This window comes from Lissotriton vulgaris, chromosome 1_1 (assembly GCF_964263255.1).
Source record: "Lissotriton vulgaris chromosome 1_1, aLisVul1.2, whole genome shotgun sequence".
Taxonomy (NCBI): Eukaryota; Metazoa; Chordata; class Amphibia; order Caudata; family Salamandridae; genus Lissotriton; species Lissotriton vulgaris.
In genome coordinates, this window is record NC_141685.1 from 502,252,889 (window position 1) to 502,270,223 (window position 17,335).

General features: G+C 39.4%; 1 protein-coding gene across 2 annotated transcripts in view; it reads left to right on the forward strand.

The window, feature by feature from the left end:
- The window catches only part of LOC147747399 (serine/threonine-protein kinase TNNI3K), a 2,862,006-nt gene that overhangs the window by 1,322,798 nt on the left and 1,521,873 nt on the right, over nucleotides 1-17,335 (forward strand). For both annotated transcript variants that reach the window (XM_086953863.1, XM_086953861.1), the window contains 4 exons: nucleotides 6,019-6,111; nucleotides 6,196-6,253; nucleotides 6,349-6,543; nucleotides 11,978-12,082. In XM_086953863.1, the coding sequence (XP_086809989.1) occupies nucleotides 6,019-6,111; nucleotides 6,196-6,253; nucleotides 6,349-6,543; nucleotides 11,978-12,082 (451 nt within the window). The remainder of the gene's footprint in view (nucleotides 1-6,018; nucleotides 6,112-6,195; nucleotides 6,254-6,348; nucleotides 6,544-11,977; nucleotides 12,083-17,335) is intronic.

A 17,335-nucleotide genomic window follows, 5' to 3' on the forward strand; every position in this document is an offset into this window, starting at 1 on the left:
GATACACAGACTCATCACCGGTGGGTCATTTGAGCTTTATTGACATGTAAATCGAGCTTGTTTTGACTTGTTAATTTTACTAAAGCATCAGTCATCTGGTTGTTTATGGGGCAGGCCCCTATTTTGGTAAACGCAGACACTATAGATATTTGCCGGTTGAAAGACTAACCGTGTTTCAATACAAAAGTGACCAATCTGAGCAGTCGTTGTTTTCCAGGCATCCTTACATTTCTGGTCCATATATAGCTTTGAACTTGCCTTGGGTACTCGCATTGCCGCAAAGGCTTCTGGTGTATCGGATGATCATAGGCACTAATATGTCCCATGAGACTCTCCAACTTAGTATGCAGGGGGTCAATACATACCAGATAAAAACGGATGCCCAGATAGTCAAAGTAGCTGATCCCTTTGTGTGGATGGTTTCCCTTCATAGGGCTTACTTGCCATTCTATTCTGTACCAGCTTCATCATTATGTTTAAATTGATCACAGCAGGGTACAAGTCCTATAAAAAGAAGTGGGGGGACTGACCAAGTAAGACAATATGCAAATCACCTCATACGTCACGACATAGCACTATAAAAGAAATAAAATAGTGCTATTTGAATTATTTGTGTAAATACTGGAAGAAACTAACCCATCTGACAGTCCTACAGTGTCTGCATATATATACAGGGACAGAAAAAAAGGCAAAAGCATGCCTCTCTTAAGTACTAGTGAAGAGAAGGCAATCTGTGTGCCTTTGTTTACCTCTGTGGCATTTACATTTAAATGTAAGGGTCCAGGCAGCCCCCAGTCAGCATATACAAAAAAAAGAGGCTTGATGGACCCTTAACTTTGGCCCAGCTGGAGGTGAAAAAAGGCTCCCTCGCTGCCTGCATGTTGCTGATGTGAATGGAAAACAGACAACGTGCAGGTGCTGCTGAACGTGTCTCGGTGTCTGAAAATGACACCGGGACAAGTTCAGCATATTTCTGCGTGGCCCAACGTCTTGGCGGGGGGGCCACGTCCACTCTGTGAAAAGAGTGGGGGGATGCTGTGTACCTGCATGTACCCCCGACTTGAGCCTTGGATCACGGTGTGTGTGTGGCCCATTAAGATAAATTGTACATTTTTTGTTAATCAGTAACTAGTTTGTCTCTGAATATCGGCTCATAATTTTCTGAAAATGGGTCGGTAATGACCCCACATGTTAGCTTGGAAAACATTAACTTTATCCACAAATGCTACTCATCCATTATTATTGAAATTGATTTCACCATGTTCGCAAGTATCCACATACATGACAATCATTGGTAGGACATGCACATGTGCTCCCATGAAAGATCTCTCATTGCCAATATGCCGCCAGATAACCCCTTCATCTGCACTGCAAACCTTTGGCAATTCTCTGTGTCAGCGGAGTTGAATTATTCACTCCTGTGACACAGAGAATTGCCAAAGGTTTGCAGTGTTATTACTGCATTTATGCTAGCATTGAGTATGTTGATTTTCCATAATCACCGTGGTATATAATTATATTGCTGATGCCCAATGTATGGTGACTGATATGTTTTGATTGACTGATGCCATGTACAATTTTGGTCAATTTAAGGAGGCCAAGAGCAGGTGAAAAACAAAGGTACTAATGGTACCTATTAGCAGCAAAACAGTATATCTTCTAGCATCCTCCCCTGTGGCATGAAAACTTAGGCCAAAAACCCACTCTCGCCATTCAAATCTGTTTTCTTAGAAACCTGTTGAGATATAATGCTTTCAATTCAACCACAGGTAATGGCTTAAGTGAAATCCTGGCTTGTACATCACTAGTCAATTCATATTCGCCTTCAAGGTCTCTGGTATCAAAGTAGGGTAAAACATTTTATGGATTTAAAACTCCTGCTGGAAAAACCTGATTCAATAGCAATATCATCTTCAAAATAGCAGGGCATTGCAAAAGATAATGCTTGGAAGGAAATAGAATATGCTATTCTTTTCTAAATAAAACTACTGCCTAATCTATTTCTATCTGGATTAAATTCTGAACGCACAAAGTTCCAAGCAGCTGGAATATGCTTTCACACGACGACGCACCTGCTTCACCAAAAGGGTAATCAGCAAACTGTTCAAAATAACATGCAATGTAGAAACATACTTTCATGAAATCTGAAGGAATATAAATATGGGTGAAACTTTCTTACCCACATGGCAACTCACTTTTCGCGCAACACATGTTCTGGGCAAATGGAAGGGATAATCTGTCCAGTGTACAGTGTACAGGTGCACCATAATATGGTAGTTGCCCACTACCATTAGAAGTATAAATAACAGCAACAAAAACAGTCAAAGGTGACACCCCAAGTCAGATATTTGAATGCAGGTTCTTTGAAATTACCGATATGCATCTCATCATAAGTTAATTCAAATATATTTTATGCCTTGTCTAAAATAATCCACACAGAGAAACTCAGAAAAAGTACGTCACCAAAGCAAATAAAATGACAAAAACAAATAAAATGAGTAAAATCATGTTTATGCTGTAAAATATCCACGTCTATAAATAATACTTTATTGTAGACGCACATGTCTACAAATAATACTTATTTGTAGGCAATGTTATGATCTTCACCTTCTTGTGATTATGCTATTTAATTAAGTCAATCTAGACTTTATTGGGGTCATTTGATCAATCAGCAGCAATGAATGGTTCAAATACAATTTTTAATGGTTTTCCTGAAAATGCGAGGATTCTGTTTATTGCAAATAGCATTTTGCAGTAATGATCACAAATATCAAATGGTCACTTCAATAGCTAGGTTTGATTGATCTCTTTTCTTTGTACATATAACTTTAAAATATGTGGATATTTAACAGCGTAAAATGTTTTAATCTTTTGTGTCATTACAGCCTTGAGAAAGCAACATGAGTCGTGAAACACATGTTGGTGGGGGGTTTCCAATGTTCTATATTTGTGTCAATTTATTTATGATGAAATACAAATCAGTAATTTCGAAAATTGACAATAAACTAACATCATATAATTAAAAAAATGAGCATTAGAATACTTGACCCGGGGTGCCTCGTTCATCATTTGTTTTCTAAAACAGCTTGCAGGACAGCAAAATAACCTCTTTCTAGTCAACTTTAAGAATTAGAGTTCCCTGGCTTACAAGTTACCAAGGAGAGGGAAAGGTTATTTGCCCTTTACGGTCTAAACAAATATGGGATTTTCTGCATTGCAAACAGATAATTTCAAACTTACCTCCTTGTTCAAAATGTGTTTTTACTCAGAGCAATAATAAAAATGTAGTTACATTTAAAAGAATAAACTAGGTGATCTTTCGAAAATATGTCTTAGCCTCCTATTGTTAAAATATTGACAAGGAAAAATAGCAGGTAATCAAGATCTCAGGATAGGACTTAAGTTCTATCATTCTCCTTACTATGTAACTGGGGTGGCGTTATGGACAAGTATCAATCGGTTACCTCAGCTTCAGTATTTCCTAGGCTGGTATTTTTCTGATTATTTAAAAGTGAGGTCTTTAGGAGGAAACTAGTTGTATTGAATTTGTCTTTCCTTTCACTGTCTACTCTGCGTTATGAAAAAGAAAACTCAAGGGCCTTTATAAAGTGAAAGAAATGTGCAAATTACAACAGAAGCTCTATTGTTTGCAACCATAGATGATGCGATTTTCATGCACACATCTCAACCGTAGAGTCATATATTGTATTTAAATGAAAAAAAGAGTTCAGAAAGACATCAGATAGCACCGCTTTATATTGAAATCAATACATAAGCAAGTTCAGCCCCGATGTCTGCTTTAATGCAGCAAGTGGCTTCACAATTCTGTAGTGGTGTTAAGATAACATCTTAATGCTTTTTATTGTATTTAAGAATTGATGTAGCATTTCATACCTCTTTCAAAGTCTAGAAGTGCTCTTATTCATCTCTCTTCGTGGAAAAATATTAGAGCGCATGGTTGGAAAGGCTTTGGGTGTGGTTATACCAATATGGAAGTCACTGGATGAGGTGTAAGAAGATCAAATACGTTCTACTATCAAAGGGGCCTATTAGGATAGCGGATTTTCCGCATCCTCTGGGCCGTGGAAGCCACCGCCGGCCCGGAGGATGGGGAAAATCCGCTGCGGACCCACCAAAGACCCACCGCCACATTAGGATGGCTGGTGGGTCCTGGTTTCAGTCCGCTGCTTTTCCGCTGTGGTTGGCTTACAACCGCGGCAGAAAAGCTCTAATATGGTGGCGGTGTCTCTCAGACACCGCCAGCCATATTAGGATGGGTGTCAAAACATGCTTTTCCGCGGCGGGTTTTCTGCAGTGGAAAAGCATATGGAACTTCACTGCAGGGGCCCGTTGCGGGGCCCCTGGGTGAAGGGGGTTGGGGGGTGCACATGGGGGGTACCTATGGTACCCCCCTGCATTTGTATGCAGTAATCGGCAGGCACCGCACGGTGCCTGCCGCTTTCTGCATACAAATGCAATGTATGCATTTTTAACATTGCGGCGGGTGCAGCTTGAAGCCGCACCCGCCGCAATGTTAAATATAGAGGATGTGACCGCCACGGTGGCGGTCACATCCTAATTGCACAGGAGGGAACTCCGCAGGTCATGCGGAGGTTCCCTCCTACTCTGGGGTCGCGGACGGAGGCAAGTCCGTCCGCGATCCTAATGGGCCCCGAAGTGTGGTAATCTGAACTGGGCAAAAGAAGGAGGTGTACCAGAGAACATTAGAATGCACACAGGCCAACATATGTATCATTCTTTTAGGTCTATGAAATGTCCCATATTGAGGCTGCCCATAAAGTCCATAGTATGTGATCAGTGGAGTTCACTGTGATGTATACTATATGAATTGCAACCTGCAGCAACAGGCCCCAGGACACTTATAATTAGCAGTGATCTGAATCGCATAAACAAGTGAATGAGAATAGGCAGGTTTTCTATATTCTCTAAAGTTCTAGGTCATTGTTAATGCTACATACTGATGCAGGAATAGTCTTCTAGATCCTACCATTGGAGCAGTGAAGGAACTTCTGCCAGTTCGAGGATTTTTGAAGAAAGGATTGATCAAACGTGAGGCAAGACTGGAGCAAAGTGATATTTTGTTGCCAATAGTTGCAGAGTTTATTTTGAAGGAATAGTGGTCCAGTTTCATTCACTGTGCTCTAAAGGAGGTATCTCGATGAACTGACAGCCACGTATGCATTTGATTGCTTGGGAAATCTGACTCCAAATAGGTGGATTGAGGAGCTGTCCAGCGGCTGCCTTCTGTATTTTCTGTAGTTTGACATGTACTAGCCAGAAGGCTTCATATTACAATTCATTGTGGAACAAGAAACTTCTGACCAGGCCCAGGCATTCATCATGTGACTCCATTAGCTTCCCAGGTTTTCTTGGATGATGGCGAGCCGATGGTGAGATTACTTCTCATGACACTAAGGTTGATTGGTGATTGGTGATATTTAGTACATTTGTCCCAGGTGAGCACTTGAATTTTAGATTCATGTTTTTTTGATTTTTAACTTAAGGTGGTGCTATAGCATCCACTACATACCAACTTGTAACTATTGCCTGGTGGCACAGGAGTCTGAATAGTGTCGAAACAATGGATTTTCAAGCTTTATTATGATTTGCCTGTCACCAGTGTAGTTGTAGGTGTTTTGGTTCAAAGTGCCGATGTGGACTAGGTTAGATAGTCATTGGAGGGGAAGGGGGACAGCAGCTAAATCTTGAGGGCCTCCAGTTGTGGAGTCCAATGGTGCTCAGGAGAATGGTAGAAGTACACAGGTCAGGACAGAAAAGTCAGAGCTCCAAAGCTGTTCAGCATCATACCAACAGTTTAAAATGGCCCTATCAAGCGGTGGACTCCATCTATGGTTGTCACGTGTAGCATAAAACGCAGCGATATCTTTAAATGTCTATTATTTTCTGTTCTGCAAAACACATTATCACAGCAATTTAATACTTGCTTAAGCTTCAAACTCTTTGCACTGACTTGTATGGCTTTCCTCTGTTTTGCAGAAAAGGCAGATGTTCTTCTTCTGCGTGCCAGTCTGCCTTCTCATTTTCACCTCCAGTTGTCCGACCTAGAGTTCCATGAAATTATTGGCTCAGGTAAGCAAAGAGTTAAGCTTTTTTCAGGACAATTTATATTTGTATGAAATCAATATTTACAATTAATTTTTAAAAACCTTTCAGGTTCTTTTGGAAAAGTATACAAGGGAAAGTGCAGAAACAGAATAGTTGCTATTAAACGGTGAGCTTTTGTCAAGTTACAGTGTTTGTGGTATATTTTCACTTCTGATCAAATAAGTTAAACAGGGGCTGGTTTTCTATCTTTACTTTTTATAGCTATCGAGCCAATACCTACTGCTCCAAGTCGGATGTGGACATGTTTTGTCGGGAGGTCTCGATTCTTTGCCGACTCAACCATCCTTGTGTTATCCAGTTTGTTGGTGCATGCTTGGATGACCCCAGCCAATTTGCCATTGTAACACAATATGTATCTGGAGGCTCGCTGTTCTGCTTGCTTCACGAACAGAAGAGGTAATCCATCTTTTCATTTACTTACAAATCAACTTGCAAGGAGTTTCTTGTAGTCCTAGGACAAATCTGGCCCTGAATTGTGTGATATATTCTTACTCTCAGGATATCTTCTAAGTTGGTATTTTGGCTCTTTTAACACATTATTTAAAATTGGATATTCAGGTCCTTAAACCCTATCAACCGCATTCCACAATGTATTCGTTCTTAACTCGCACATGTTTCTGTAGTTACTTTAGACGAGCACAGAAATTGAGAGAAAGCTTGGTAGTCTAAAGATGATAATTCATCAAGTTACTGTTGGCCATGAGGGGGTCTGTAATGAGTCGTCAGTTGTCTTTTAAATGAACGCTTTATACATATCATTTTTGGTAGTTTGTTTTTAATGCTTCACGAAGAACTACTTTTTAATTGTTTGATTTAGCGGTTCTTAACCTTTTGACTTTTTGTGGACAACTACCAAATATTACTGGAATCACCAGCTTAATACATCAAATATACGAATGATGAAATATATTATTTAAAAAAAAAATAATAAACAAATTTTTTACATTTTTATTTTAATGGGCAGGTTGTGACTTTTAAATCTATAAGACTAGGTGATATGCTAGGCTGTAACATTTTTTTAATGCATTTCTTTATTAGTTTTATACCTTCAAATCAGTAGACCATGTATAAATATAATCCTACAGCTTGTCCGCCTCAGCCTGTAGTCCAGTTCCTATATTCCCAATAGGTTCTGCACATTGGAATAACATATACTACAGTTTACCTAGGACTGAGGTCGACCAAGTCTCTATCGTATATATTAACCTTAATTGTGAGTGCCAGCTAGCTCAGAGGTCACTAGAAATGTTCTCGAATAAACAAGAAGGGATTAGTTTCTGACAACCGCATGACAACTTTGTTTCCCAAGAATAAGAAATCAAACTCTAGAGGCGGGGAAACAATAGATAACTATTTTACTCAGTCAATCGTGCATGCTTCGTTTCACCAGAGGTGCTGAGAAAATAGAGAGACGGGCGTTTCCAATAAAAAGTATTTATTGAACAGTCTTCTTTCTCAAGCATAAGAAATGTACTGCTACAATCGTAATACTGGTTATAAAGTACAGGGCATAAAATACGAAAAGTATTATAAAGTAGTACTGTAAAAGAATGATATGGTTTCTAAGCCATAAATTGCCTAAAACGTATGAAATACATACAGTAATAAAATAACGACTAAAAGTACTCAACTGGTGCTTCTAAAATACGCCTACCCTGGTGTACCTAACCTAAATCTAGTACAAGGGAAGAAGTAAGTGAGGAGTAGCTTAAGTTTAGTATTTTTCTGCCAAGGATCTATACAAGAATTCTCTGAGGGTCTAATCAGCTCCGTACCTTGGTTTTAGAATGAAGGAGGTCTTGTATCTCTCTCTCGGGACTCGATTTCCCAGCGACCCGCAAGGGTAGCCTGGAAACACTGGAGCTGGATTTCTCGGCAAGAGAAAAGACAGCGTCTCTCAGTGCGTCAGCTGGAGGGTCGGCTTTCTTCGGCACTTGCTGCTGCAGGGCGTCGGGCAAGTAGTTAGTCGATCTGCTCCAAACCACCGTGTGTTTGTCTGGGCAAATGTAGGCATATTTATACTTTGAAGGTGCCGGGTTTGACGTATAATTGGACTTAATAACGTCCCTCAAAGACTAAGTTTTTTGAAAACTCCATGATTTCCTAGATAAATTAGTATTCGGGCGAGGGGAAGTTCCTAGCTGCTGAAGGCGGGTTTCTCTAAGAAATCGTTGTTGATTCTTGGAACTTAGTGGAAGTAGCCATACCGTATTTGGGCTGCATAGGCTCAGTCCAAGTATGGTAATGATTTCTATGCCTATATAAGGATCGAGTAATTTATACCTATATAAGGGCATGAATCGGGAAAATTACACTAGGGTCCTAGATTCATTTACAACAAGCCAAGGTGGTTTATGTATCAACAACAATACATGTCAGAGTCTAGACCAATAGTTACATCCGTGGAGATTCCATGCTAGGCTAAAACATATCACTGTGTGTTTTTGGCTCCTACTGCAGGCTTTCTGTTTTTGTTGGTGCTTCAGTTGACGCCACCCATCCTCCACACTCTATTCTGTTTGCTGTAATTCTGCTGCTCCCACAAATCAAACTAAGGATACCAACTTGATTTTTAGTCCCGAATTCACTCACATTTACAGAACGGTTTAAAATGTTCAAATGTGAGTTTTCTTATTTATATAAATGTACTTTATTAATCTGTTAACATTCTTTAATATTTTATTCAGTCACAGCCATGGGGGTCCATGAGCCACAGGTTAAGAAACATTGTGCAAAAGCATTGTAATTAAACCTGGCTGACTCACTGACCCTAAAAGAAGGAAAAATCACCCTAACATTATACATATGGTCGGGGTTTTTGAAGCATTTCACGGGAGTTTACCGTAGAACCTCAAAATGTGATGGTAAATTAATGATACAATGAAATATCTTTTTTTGGCAATGTTGGAAATAGGAATCCTGGTTGGCTGAGTTGTGCACCGAGGCAAGGCAGGATCTACAACTCTACTCAGCATAAGCTAGATACACACTAAAAGATAACCTATGCTCATCTTCTGGTAGCTTGGCACAAAGCAGTCAGACTTTTCTAAAAATGTACTGTGTAAAGTATTTGTGCAGTACATACACAGTACCACAATGAATACACCACGAAACGACTCCACATAGGTTTAGAAAAATAGTGAATTTTTATCTGAGCTAAATAAGATGTAAACATCAAACACCCAATCAGTAGAATTCAAGATAAGATTTTTTAAAGATTAAATGCAAGAAAAATGCTTAGAAGTCACTAGCGGTCTAAAGTTCATGCCGGCCACGATGGAGGGCAGGCTGGCTTCAGTACCCATGCAGGGCTTGCTGAGAAAGTATCTTTGATGGAGCAAAGCCTCGACTCTGAGGGCTAAATGCATTGATATTTTCCCCGCAATCAGGTTGCTGCGTCATCAAGTAGCTTCTCTAAAGTGAAGGCAATGCATCGTAGTTGACCTGTGAAGAGTAGAAATGCTGTTGTTGAACAGCCTCTGCATCAGTATTGAGATTGATGCATCTGTTCCAATCAACGCAGTTGTGAGGGAGCAGCAGGCAGCAGGGCACAAGCAGAAAAGCAGTCCTCTCAGAAAAGCAGTCTAGTTGAGTACCTTAGGCAGCACAGCAGCCCATCTGACAGAGGTTTAGCTCAAGAATCAAAAAGTCTGATTTTAGCGGGTCAGAGACCCAATACTTAAGTGTAGCTGTCACCCAAGACAGACATCAATTGGAGACAGGCTGTTAGGCACAAAGGGCCAGATTCTGATCATGCTAGGAAAGCCCTCCATATGACTCGGATCCGGAGGGCTTTCCAAGTGAAATGTGCTCCAGGAGTTCGAACAAATGAGTCCGATGCTGCCGTAGGCTTATGGACTCGTTTCGCTCAGATTCCCATTGAACTCTATGGGAGCCTGTGTACAGATGCGTACACAGGCTCCCGTAGCAGAAAAGGGGTGGGTGGGGATAAGCGTACACCCTGTGGTGCCCGCCACACTGTGCATGCCTGTATCGGGGGGACCCATGGGTACACCCCCGTGACAGATGCAGAGTGCCCCAGGTGAAGAGGGCCTGCTATGGCCCCCCGAAGTACGCTTCCCACAGCTAATTTGTCTAGCTGAGATAGAGACGAAGCAGCTGTCCGGATCGTGCATCATAGTCGCTCAGTCGGAATCCGGTTCCATTGTGCAACACATTTTGTCTACATATGAGTCGTACGGACAGGTTCAGGTCACGGAAACTATTCGGTCGTACGCAAACTTCGCATCATACTTGGTCGTTCGGACCTGTGTACGATTCGGTTGTAAACGAGGGCTACGAATTGGATCCGGTAAAGCCAAATCCAATTCAGAGGCCTTCCGAGCGAGATCTGAATTGTCCCAAAGGAGCAATAAGTACAGAAAAATGTCCACTTCCTCAAAAAAGCATTTCTAAAGCAGTAATGTAAATCCAACTTCACCAGTAAGGAGTATTTATCATTAGCATTCCCAACATATGAAACATGAAAGAGCTGATCAGAAATGGCAGTTTAAAAGTGTATTAACACCTTGGCTGCTAAGGGGTTTTCCCCCCCGGTGCTGCATTCAATGAATTCCCATCGTTCATGACAAGGTCAGCTCGTTATAAGCACAGCGCAGGTAACACCCATGACGAGCTGACCTTGTCATGAGCATGGAAGGGGTTAAGGAATTCCCAATGCTGGCCTACGAGAGGGTAGGCCTCAAAGTACTGAAAAACTAAATAGTCTGTTTGTCACTACCAGAACTTATAAAACATACAAGTACATGTCCTACCTTTTACTTACATGGCACCCTGCCCTAAAGCTTACTTAGGGCCCGCCTTAGGGGTGACATATGTAATAAAAGGAGAGCTGAAGGTTTGGTGAGTAGTTTTAAATGCCAAGTCAAAGCGGCAGTAAACTGCACACACAGGCACTGAAATGACAGTCCTGGGACATATTTGAAAGGCTATCTCTGTGGGTGGCGCAATCAGTCCTGGAGCCCACTCGTAGCATTTGAAGTACGGGCCCTGGGTATAGTTATTCTCCTTTAAAAGGGTTTAACTGAACAACAAATATGCCAATCAGGAATATACCAATTTCATCATAGTTTAGGGAGAAAAGCATGCACTTTAGAACTGGTTAGCAGTGATAAAGTGTTCGGCGGTCTAAGGCCAACAAACAGAGTCTGCAATAGTGGGAGGCAAAAGGCAAAAATCTGGGGAAAGACCACCCTAAGGATAACAGTTCGAACATGTAAGCAAAGATTACCTAAAGTTTACACATTATGTAAGCACAGCACAAGAACCAATTAAAACATTCAGAGGTGGCCACATCTTCCTTTAAAACATAATCCATACTGTATGATGTTTAATAAAGTGATTTTCCTTCTTTTGTTCAAAATGTTTAAGTTTGACATTTCTGCCTCTGGATAAGTCTGCCTAATGCCCATTTGAATATATATTTCAGAGTTGTTGGTATAGCAATATGAGCTTTAGTCTGCAAGTTCATTGCCATTTTCGTAATTTCTAGGTCGAAAGTCCTCGAAAATTAGGATTATATGACTTTGGCAAGTCAGGGCTGGATTCAGAAAATTAAACTTATACTCTTCTTTAAGTTTCCTTTTTTTTGGGTATTCACAAACTACAAGTTAAGAGTGAGTTTACCACTGTGGAGACTCTATAACATAAAAAGAGAGGCCTGTGCGTATTTTTCTACTTAAGATTATAGTACAGATGAAAGAAATTCTTAGCATTCAAATGACAGATATTATGCCAAGCTCTAATGAAACTGTATTAGACACACGCAGTAAAATACTGACACAATTATACATGTGTTTTTTTATCCCAGGAATCTCGATCTTCAGTCTAAATTAATAATTGCTGTTGATGTTGCGAAAGGTATGGAGTATCTTCATAACCTAACCTATCCAATCATACATCGTGATCTGAACAGGTAGGTGATGCATTTGTGATGTAAATAGTTTGACTGGATCTGTTTAAAGTCTTATGAAAATTAAAAGGGGTATTAGTGCTCAGCTATCATAAGATTTCCTGAGGTGTTCCCTGAAACTGTTAAAAATCCACTGAAAAATCCCTATGTCTCCCAAAGTTGTCTGCACATGGGTTGTCACCCTTTTGCATCCAATTTAAATAGTTTTGATAAGAAATGATCAGCAACTTCCATCAACATTTAAAATAATCAGCAAAATGGTTTTAAAACAAACTTGAATGAATGAATGTAGGCAGTCTTATAATGCGCGGACTTAGCCCGTGGGCATCAAGGCACCTAACAAAAATGAAAACATGATATGGAAGCCAAGAGCCAGCTTACAGATACGCCTCTGCAAAAAGCCAGGTTTTTAATGCTTTCCTGAAAGGTCTGATAGAGGGTTGTGCTTTTAATTCCAGGGGGAGGGTGTTCCACAACTTAGGGGCCAGAACAGAGAAGGCCCTTCCTCCCCACCTGACTCTACGAACCCGAGGAACAGTCAGAAGATTCTTGCTGGAGGAGCGTAGGTTTCTGCTGGGAGTGTATGGAACCAGCAGAGATCGTATACCTTCAGAGCTTTCTCCAAATAGTGCCCCGTGGACAAGGCACAGGATCTTAAAAGAAGTCCTGGCCTGAATCGGGAGCCAGTGCAAACTCTTCCTGGCTAAAGTGGCAGAAGAGCGGCTGGGGACATCAAGGATAAACCTAGCTGCCGCGTTTTGAACAGTCTGCAAGCGTTGTACCAGGCCTGTGTTAATGCCCGAGTAGAGCGCATTGCAGTAGTCTAGCCGGGATGTATCTAAGGCCACCACGGTCTGTTTACGGGCTTTCAGGGAAAGATAGTGCATAATTTTCCTCAAAGTCCTAATGACGCCCCAGCATGTGGAGACCGTTCTATTTACCTGCTGAACCATAGCAAGCGAGATGTCAATCATCACGCCCAGATTCCAAGTGGATTTCGTAGGCCGTAGACACACTCCAAGGGATGGGGGCCACCAGTCGCTTGACCTGGTCTCCACCGAAGATCAGGACTTCGGTTTTCTCTCCGTTCAGCTTCAGTGAGTTCAGAATCATCCACTGTGAAACTGCCTCCATGCAGTTCCTAAAGCTGAGAGCGGAGGTACTCACCGAGTGGGAGAGAGAGAGACCATCATTTGGGTGTCATTGGCATATGACACAACCTCCATCCCAAAAGATCTTACTAACCTGGCAAGTGGGGCCACACTAATGTTAAAAAGAGTGGGGCTTAAAGCTGATCCCTATGGTACCCCACATTGCACAGGTTTAGCGGGGACAGGAACTCTCCAAACTTGACCCTTTGCTCCCTCTGATTGAGGAAGGAGGTCAGTAGGCTCAGCGCTGGGCCCTCCACCCCTATCTCCCTAATAAAAGCTGTTAAAATAGGGGGAGACAGGGTATCGAAAGCTGCTGTCAGGTCTAGCAGGACCAGTAACGTAGTCTGTCCCTTATTGACCTTTGATCGTATGTTATTAACGACCACAGTGAGGGCCGACTCAGTGCTATGGTGCTTCCGGAAACCATGCTGTGACGGATCCAGAAAGCCAGAGGAATCGAGAAAGGCAGTTAGATGTTGATTAAGATGTGTCTCAAGCATCTTTGCTGGGGCCGGCAACAGTGATATGGGGCGAAAGTTCTTTAATATCTCCGGATCTAGTGTTGGCTTTTTCAGAAGAGGCTTGACCACTGCCTTTTTCCAAGAAGCCGGAAAAATGCCTTCAGTTATAGCATGGTTCATCACTTCAAGGTGGAAGGGCAGCAAAACTTCCCTACAGTCCTTCAGGATCCTAAGGGGGCAAGGGTCCAAAGGAGATCCAGACTTAATTCTATTCAGAAGCTGGTCTAGCTGCTGAGAAGTAAGAAGAGGGAAATTGGACAAACTGTTATGGGAGTCCTTTGGCCGACAGTCAGTGGGAGATGGAGTGAGGAGAGGGGGGGAACCCAATAGGCCCCTATGTGAATCCAGAGAGGTATATATATCAGCTATTTTTGAGTGAAAAAACACGAAGATCTTATCGCACAATTCTTGGGACCCTATTACAGGGTCGGGTGTTTGCAATGTATAGTGGGAATCAACAATCTTGAACAATTCCCTAGAGGAAGTGAGGGAGGCCGTTAAGTTGGAAAAATGGGCCTGCTTTTCCTCAATTATCTTCGTTTTGTACTTTCTTAGCAATATTTTGTGCTTTTTCATTTCTCTGGGAACCCAGCTCGTTCGCCAGAGCCTCTCCTGCTTCCTGCAATCTTGTCTTAAAAGCCTAAGTGTCTCTGAAAACCAGGGGGCCGAGGGTCTCTTTCTGGCTGAGTAGCTGTAAGAAGCAGAGGCCAGAAGATCCACCGCTCTTGCGATGGCGTTAGAGAGATCCAACGCAGCGTCATGGACTTCCCCCAAGGGGGCTATCCTGATATTGGCCAGATGTGCACAAATGTCACATCTATTTGAAGTCCTGACCAACACTGCTGAAGAAAGTTTGAGAGAAAAAACAACACCAGGCCGTATACATTGAAATAGCTAACAAAATTGCATAATATCAATTATCCAATATTCAGGATCTACGATAGACCTATAACTGGCGCCCCGCCACGCCCGGCTTATAACCTCACATATTACGTCACTCATAACATGTTCTATGACATAATTTATGACATTATTGATGACATCTCAAATTACACCATTGATGACATCACTGATAGCATCGTTGGTGACATCATTGATATTATTGTTGATGACATTATCCAGTGAAAGTGCTAGTTTGTTTTATAGTTTACATAGTTGCAGGTAGATACTATATCAATGTTCTACCTAAATTTATACAGCCTGTGTCCAGCTAATGGGTGTAAGTTGTCACAAAATGCATATGCTCCTAGTGCATTATAGGTGTGTAGAGATATTGAACACGTTATAAATCTTTGTATTGAAAAGTAACTCTGTGTGAAGGTTACTATTTTTTTGGTTCTGCAGAAAAAGTTTCCAACAGGGCAAAGATTCTACATAATATATTCTAAGTTTTGTAGGCAGCTTTGAGTTATTAGACAGAGTAGTCTCAGCATGAAAATATCTACATAACAGCGTAGACTCTGTGCACAGAGTACTAACTAGGGGGAATCACTGATAGAATATCAAAGGTCAGAAAATCAACCTACAGAAATATTGACGCAAGAATATCGAAGTCGTATCTACAGTATGGTAAGTACAAAAATATCGAGAAAAATATATCGATGTCAAAAATATTGTTGTTAAAAATATCGTTTTTTATTAAAGTTAAAAAAATTAAGTAAATAATACATATAATTAAAATAAACATAGTTAAAAATATTTCAAAACGTTTAAAAATTATAAGTAATATATATATAATGTAAAAATGAATTAAACATGTAGATATCATATATAATATATACTTACTTATTAATATTTCTTTATAATTATTTTAATAACGTATAAATTGTTAAAACATATCTTATAAATTATAAATACATCTATACACATAAAACAATAATATAAATAAAAATTAAAGAAATATATATAGCAAATTTAAAAAAATGTTTTTATTTTAAATCTTTTTCAAATTAATTATATACTACATTAATTGTTGGATAGCGTAGGGGCAAAAAATACTATTCCCACTCCAGTGAGTGCTACAGTAGGGAAAGTGTTGGATAGCGTAGGGGCAAAAATTACTATTCTCACTCCAGTGAGTGCTACAGTAGGGAAAGTGTTGGATAGCGTAGGGGTAAAAATTACTACTGCCACTCCAGTGAGTGCAACAGTAAGGAAAGTGTTGGATAGCGTAGGGGTTAAAATTACTATTCCCACTCCAGTGAGTGCAACAGTTGGGAAAGTGTTACATAGCGTAGGGGTAAAAATTACTATTCCCACTCCAGTGAATGCAACAGTGGGGAAAGTGTTGGATAGCGTAGGGGTAAAAATACTATTCCCAATCCAGTGAGAGCAACAGTAGGGAAAGTGTTGGATAGCGTAGGGGTTAAAATTACTATTCCAACTCCAGTGAGTGTAACAGTGTGGAAAAGGTAGGATAGCATAGGGGTTAAATTAACATACTTATTAATTAAATATTTTTTGTAAAATAAATAACATATTAATAATTAATTCACAAAAAATAATAATAAAGACCAATACAATTTAATGAATTGTTACTTAAATAACATTAAATTACTTTTCACCGTATTCCCCCATAAACACACAACCCGCTACACATAAAAAATATTACAATGTTATTATCAATTCATCAATTATTAAAAATTACTTACCCATTAATAATAAATTTACAATAAATTATTTAACAATAACAATAAATGAAAAATAATAATACATTATTATAATGAATATATGTATAAATTAATCAAATAATAAAAATGAATTACCAATCAATAATTAATCAACAATAAAGTAATAATCAATAACAATAAATGAAAACATATTAATTAATTAATTAATCATAATTAAATGACTCCACACTTTTTGCCCTATAAACCCACAACCTGCTACACATAAAAAATAACATCATTAATGTAATTAATAATTAATCAATTATTACAAATTATTTACCAATTATGAATTATTTAACAATTAATTATTACAAATAACAATACCCAAAAAAATAAGATTAAAATAAATATAATTAATATAATGATACATTAATCAATTAATAAAAATTAATTACCAATTAATTAACAATAATTTAATAATACATAACAATAAATAAAAACATATTAATTAAATAATTATAATGAAATTACTTCCCACCCTATTCCCCTATAAACCCACAACCCGCTCTGATACTAAAACGTAAAATGTACTTTAGTAATTTCTAAACCTTTAATGCATACATTTAAAAATGATAAAAATACATTACAAAAAATGTTAAACAGATATAAAATACATACTAAAATACATAACGCTAATATAAATATCGATATTATTAACAAAAAAATGTTTGCTAACAATATTACTTACTTCGCTATTACTTACATCGATATTACTTACTTCGATTTAAAAAAAATATATATATTACTTACCTTAAGGTCAATATTCTGGTCACTGATATTCTTGACATCGATACTCTGTCCCTACGATATAAAAAAAATCAATATATTTGTATGTCGATATAAAACCGTCAATATTTTGACTTTGCACCAACTAGGGGTTGGTGGAATTGACAATAGTTACTTATGCAGAAT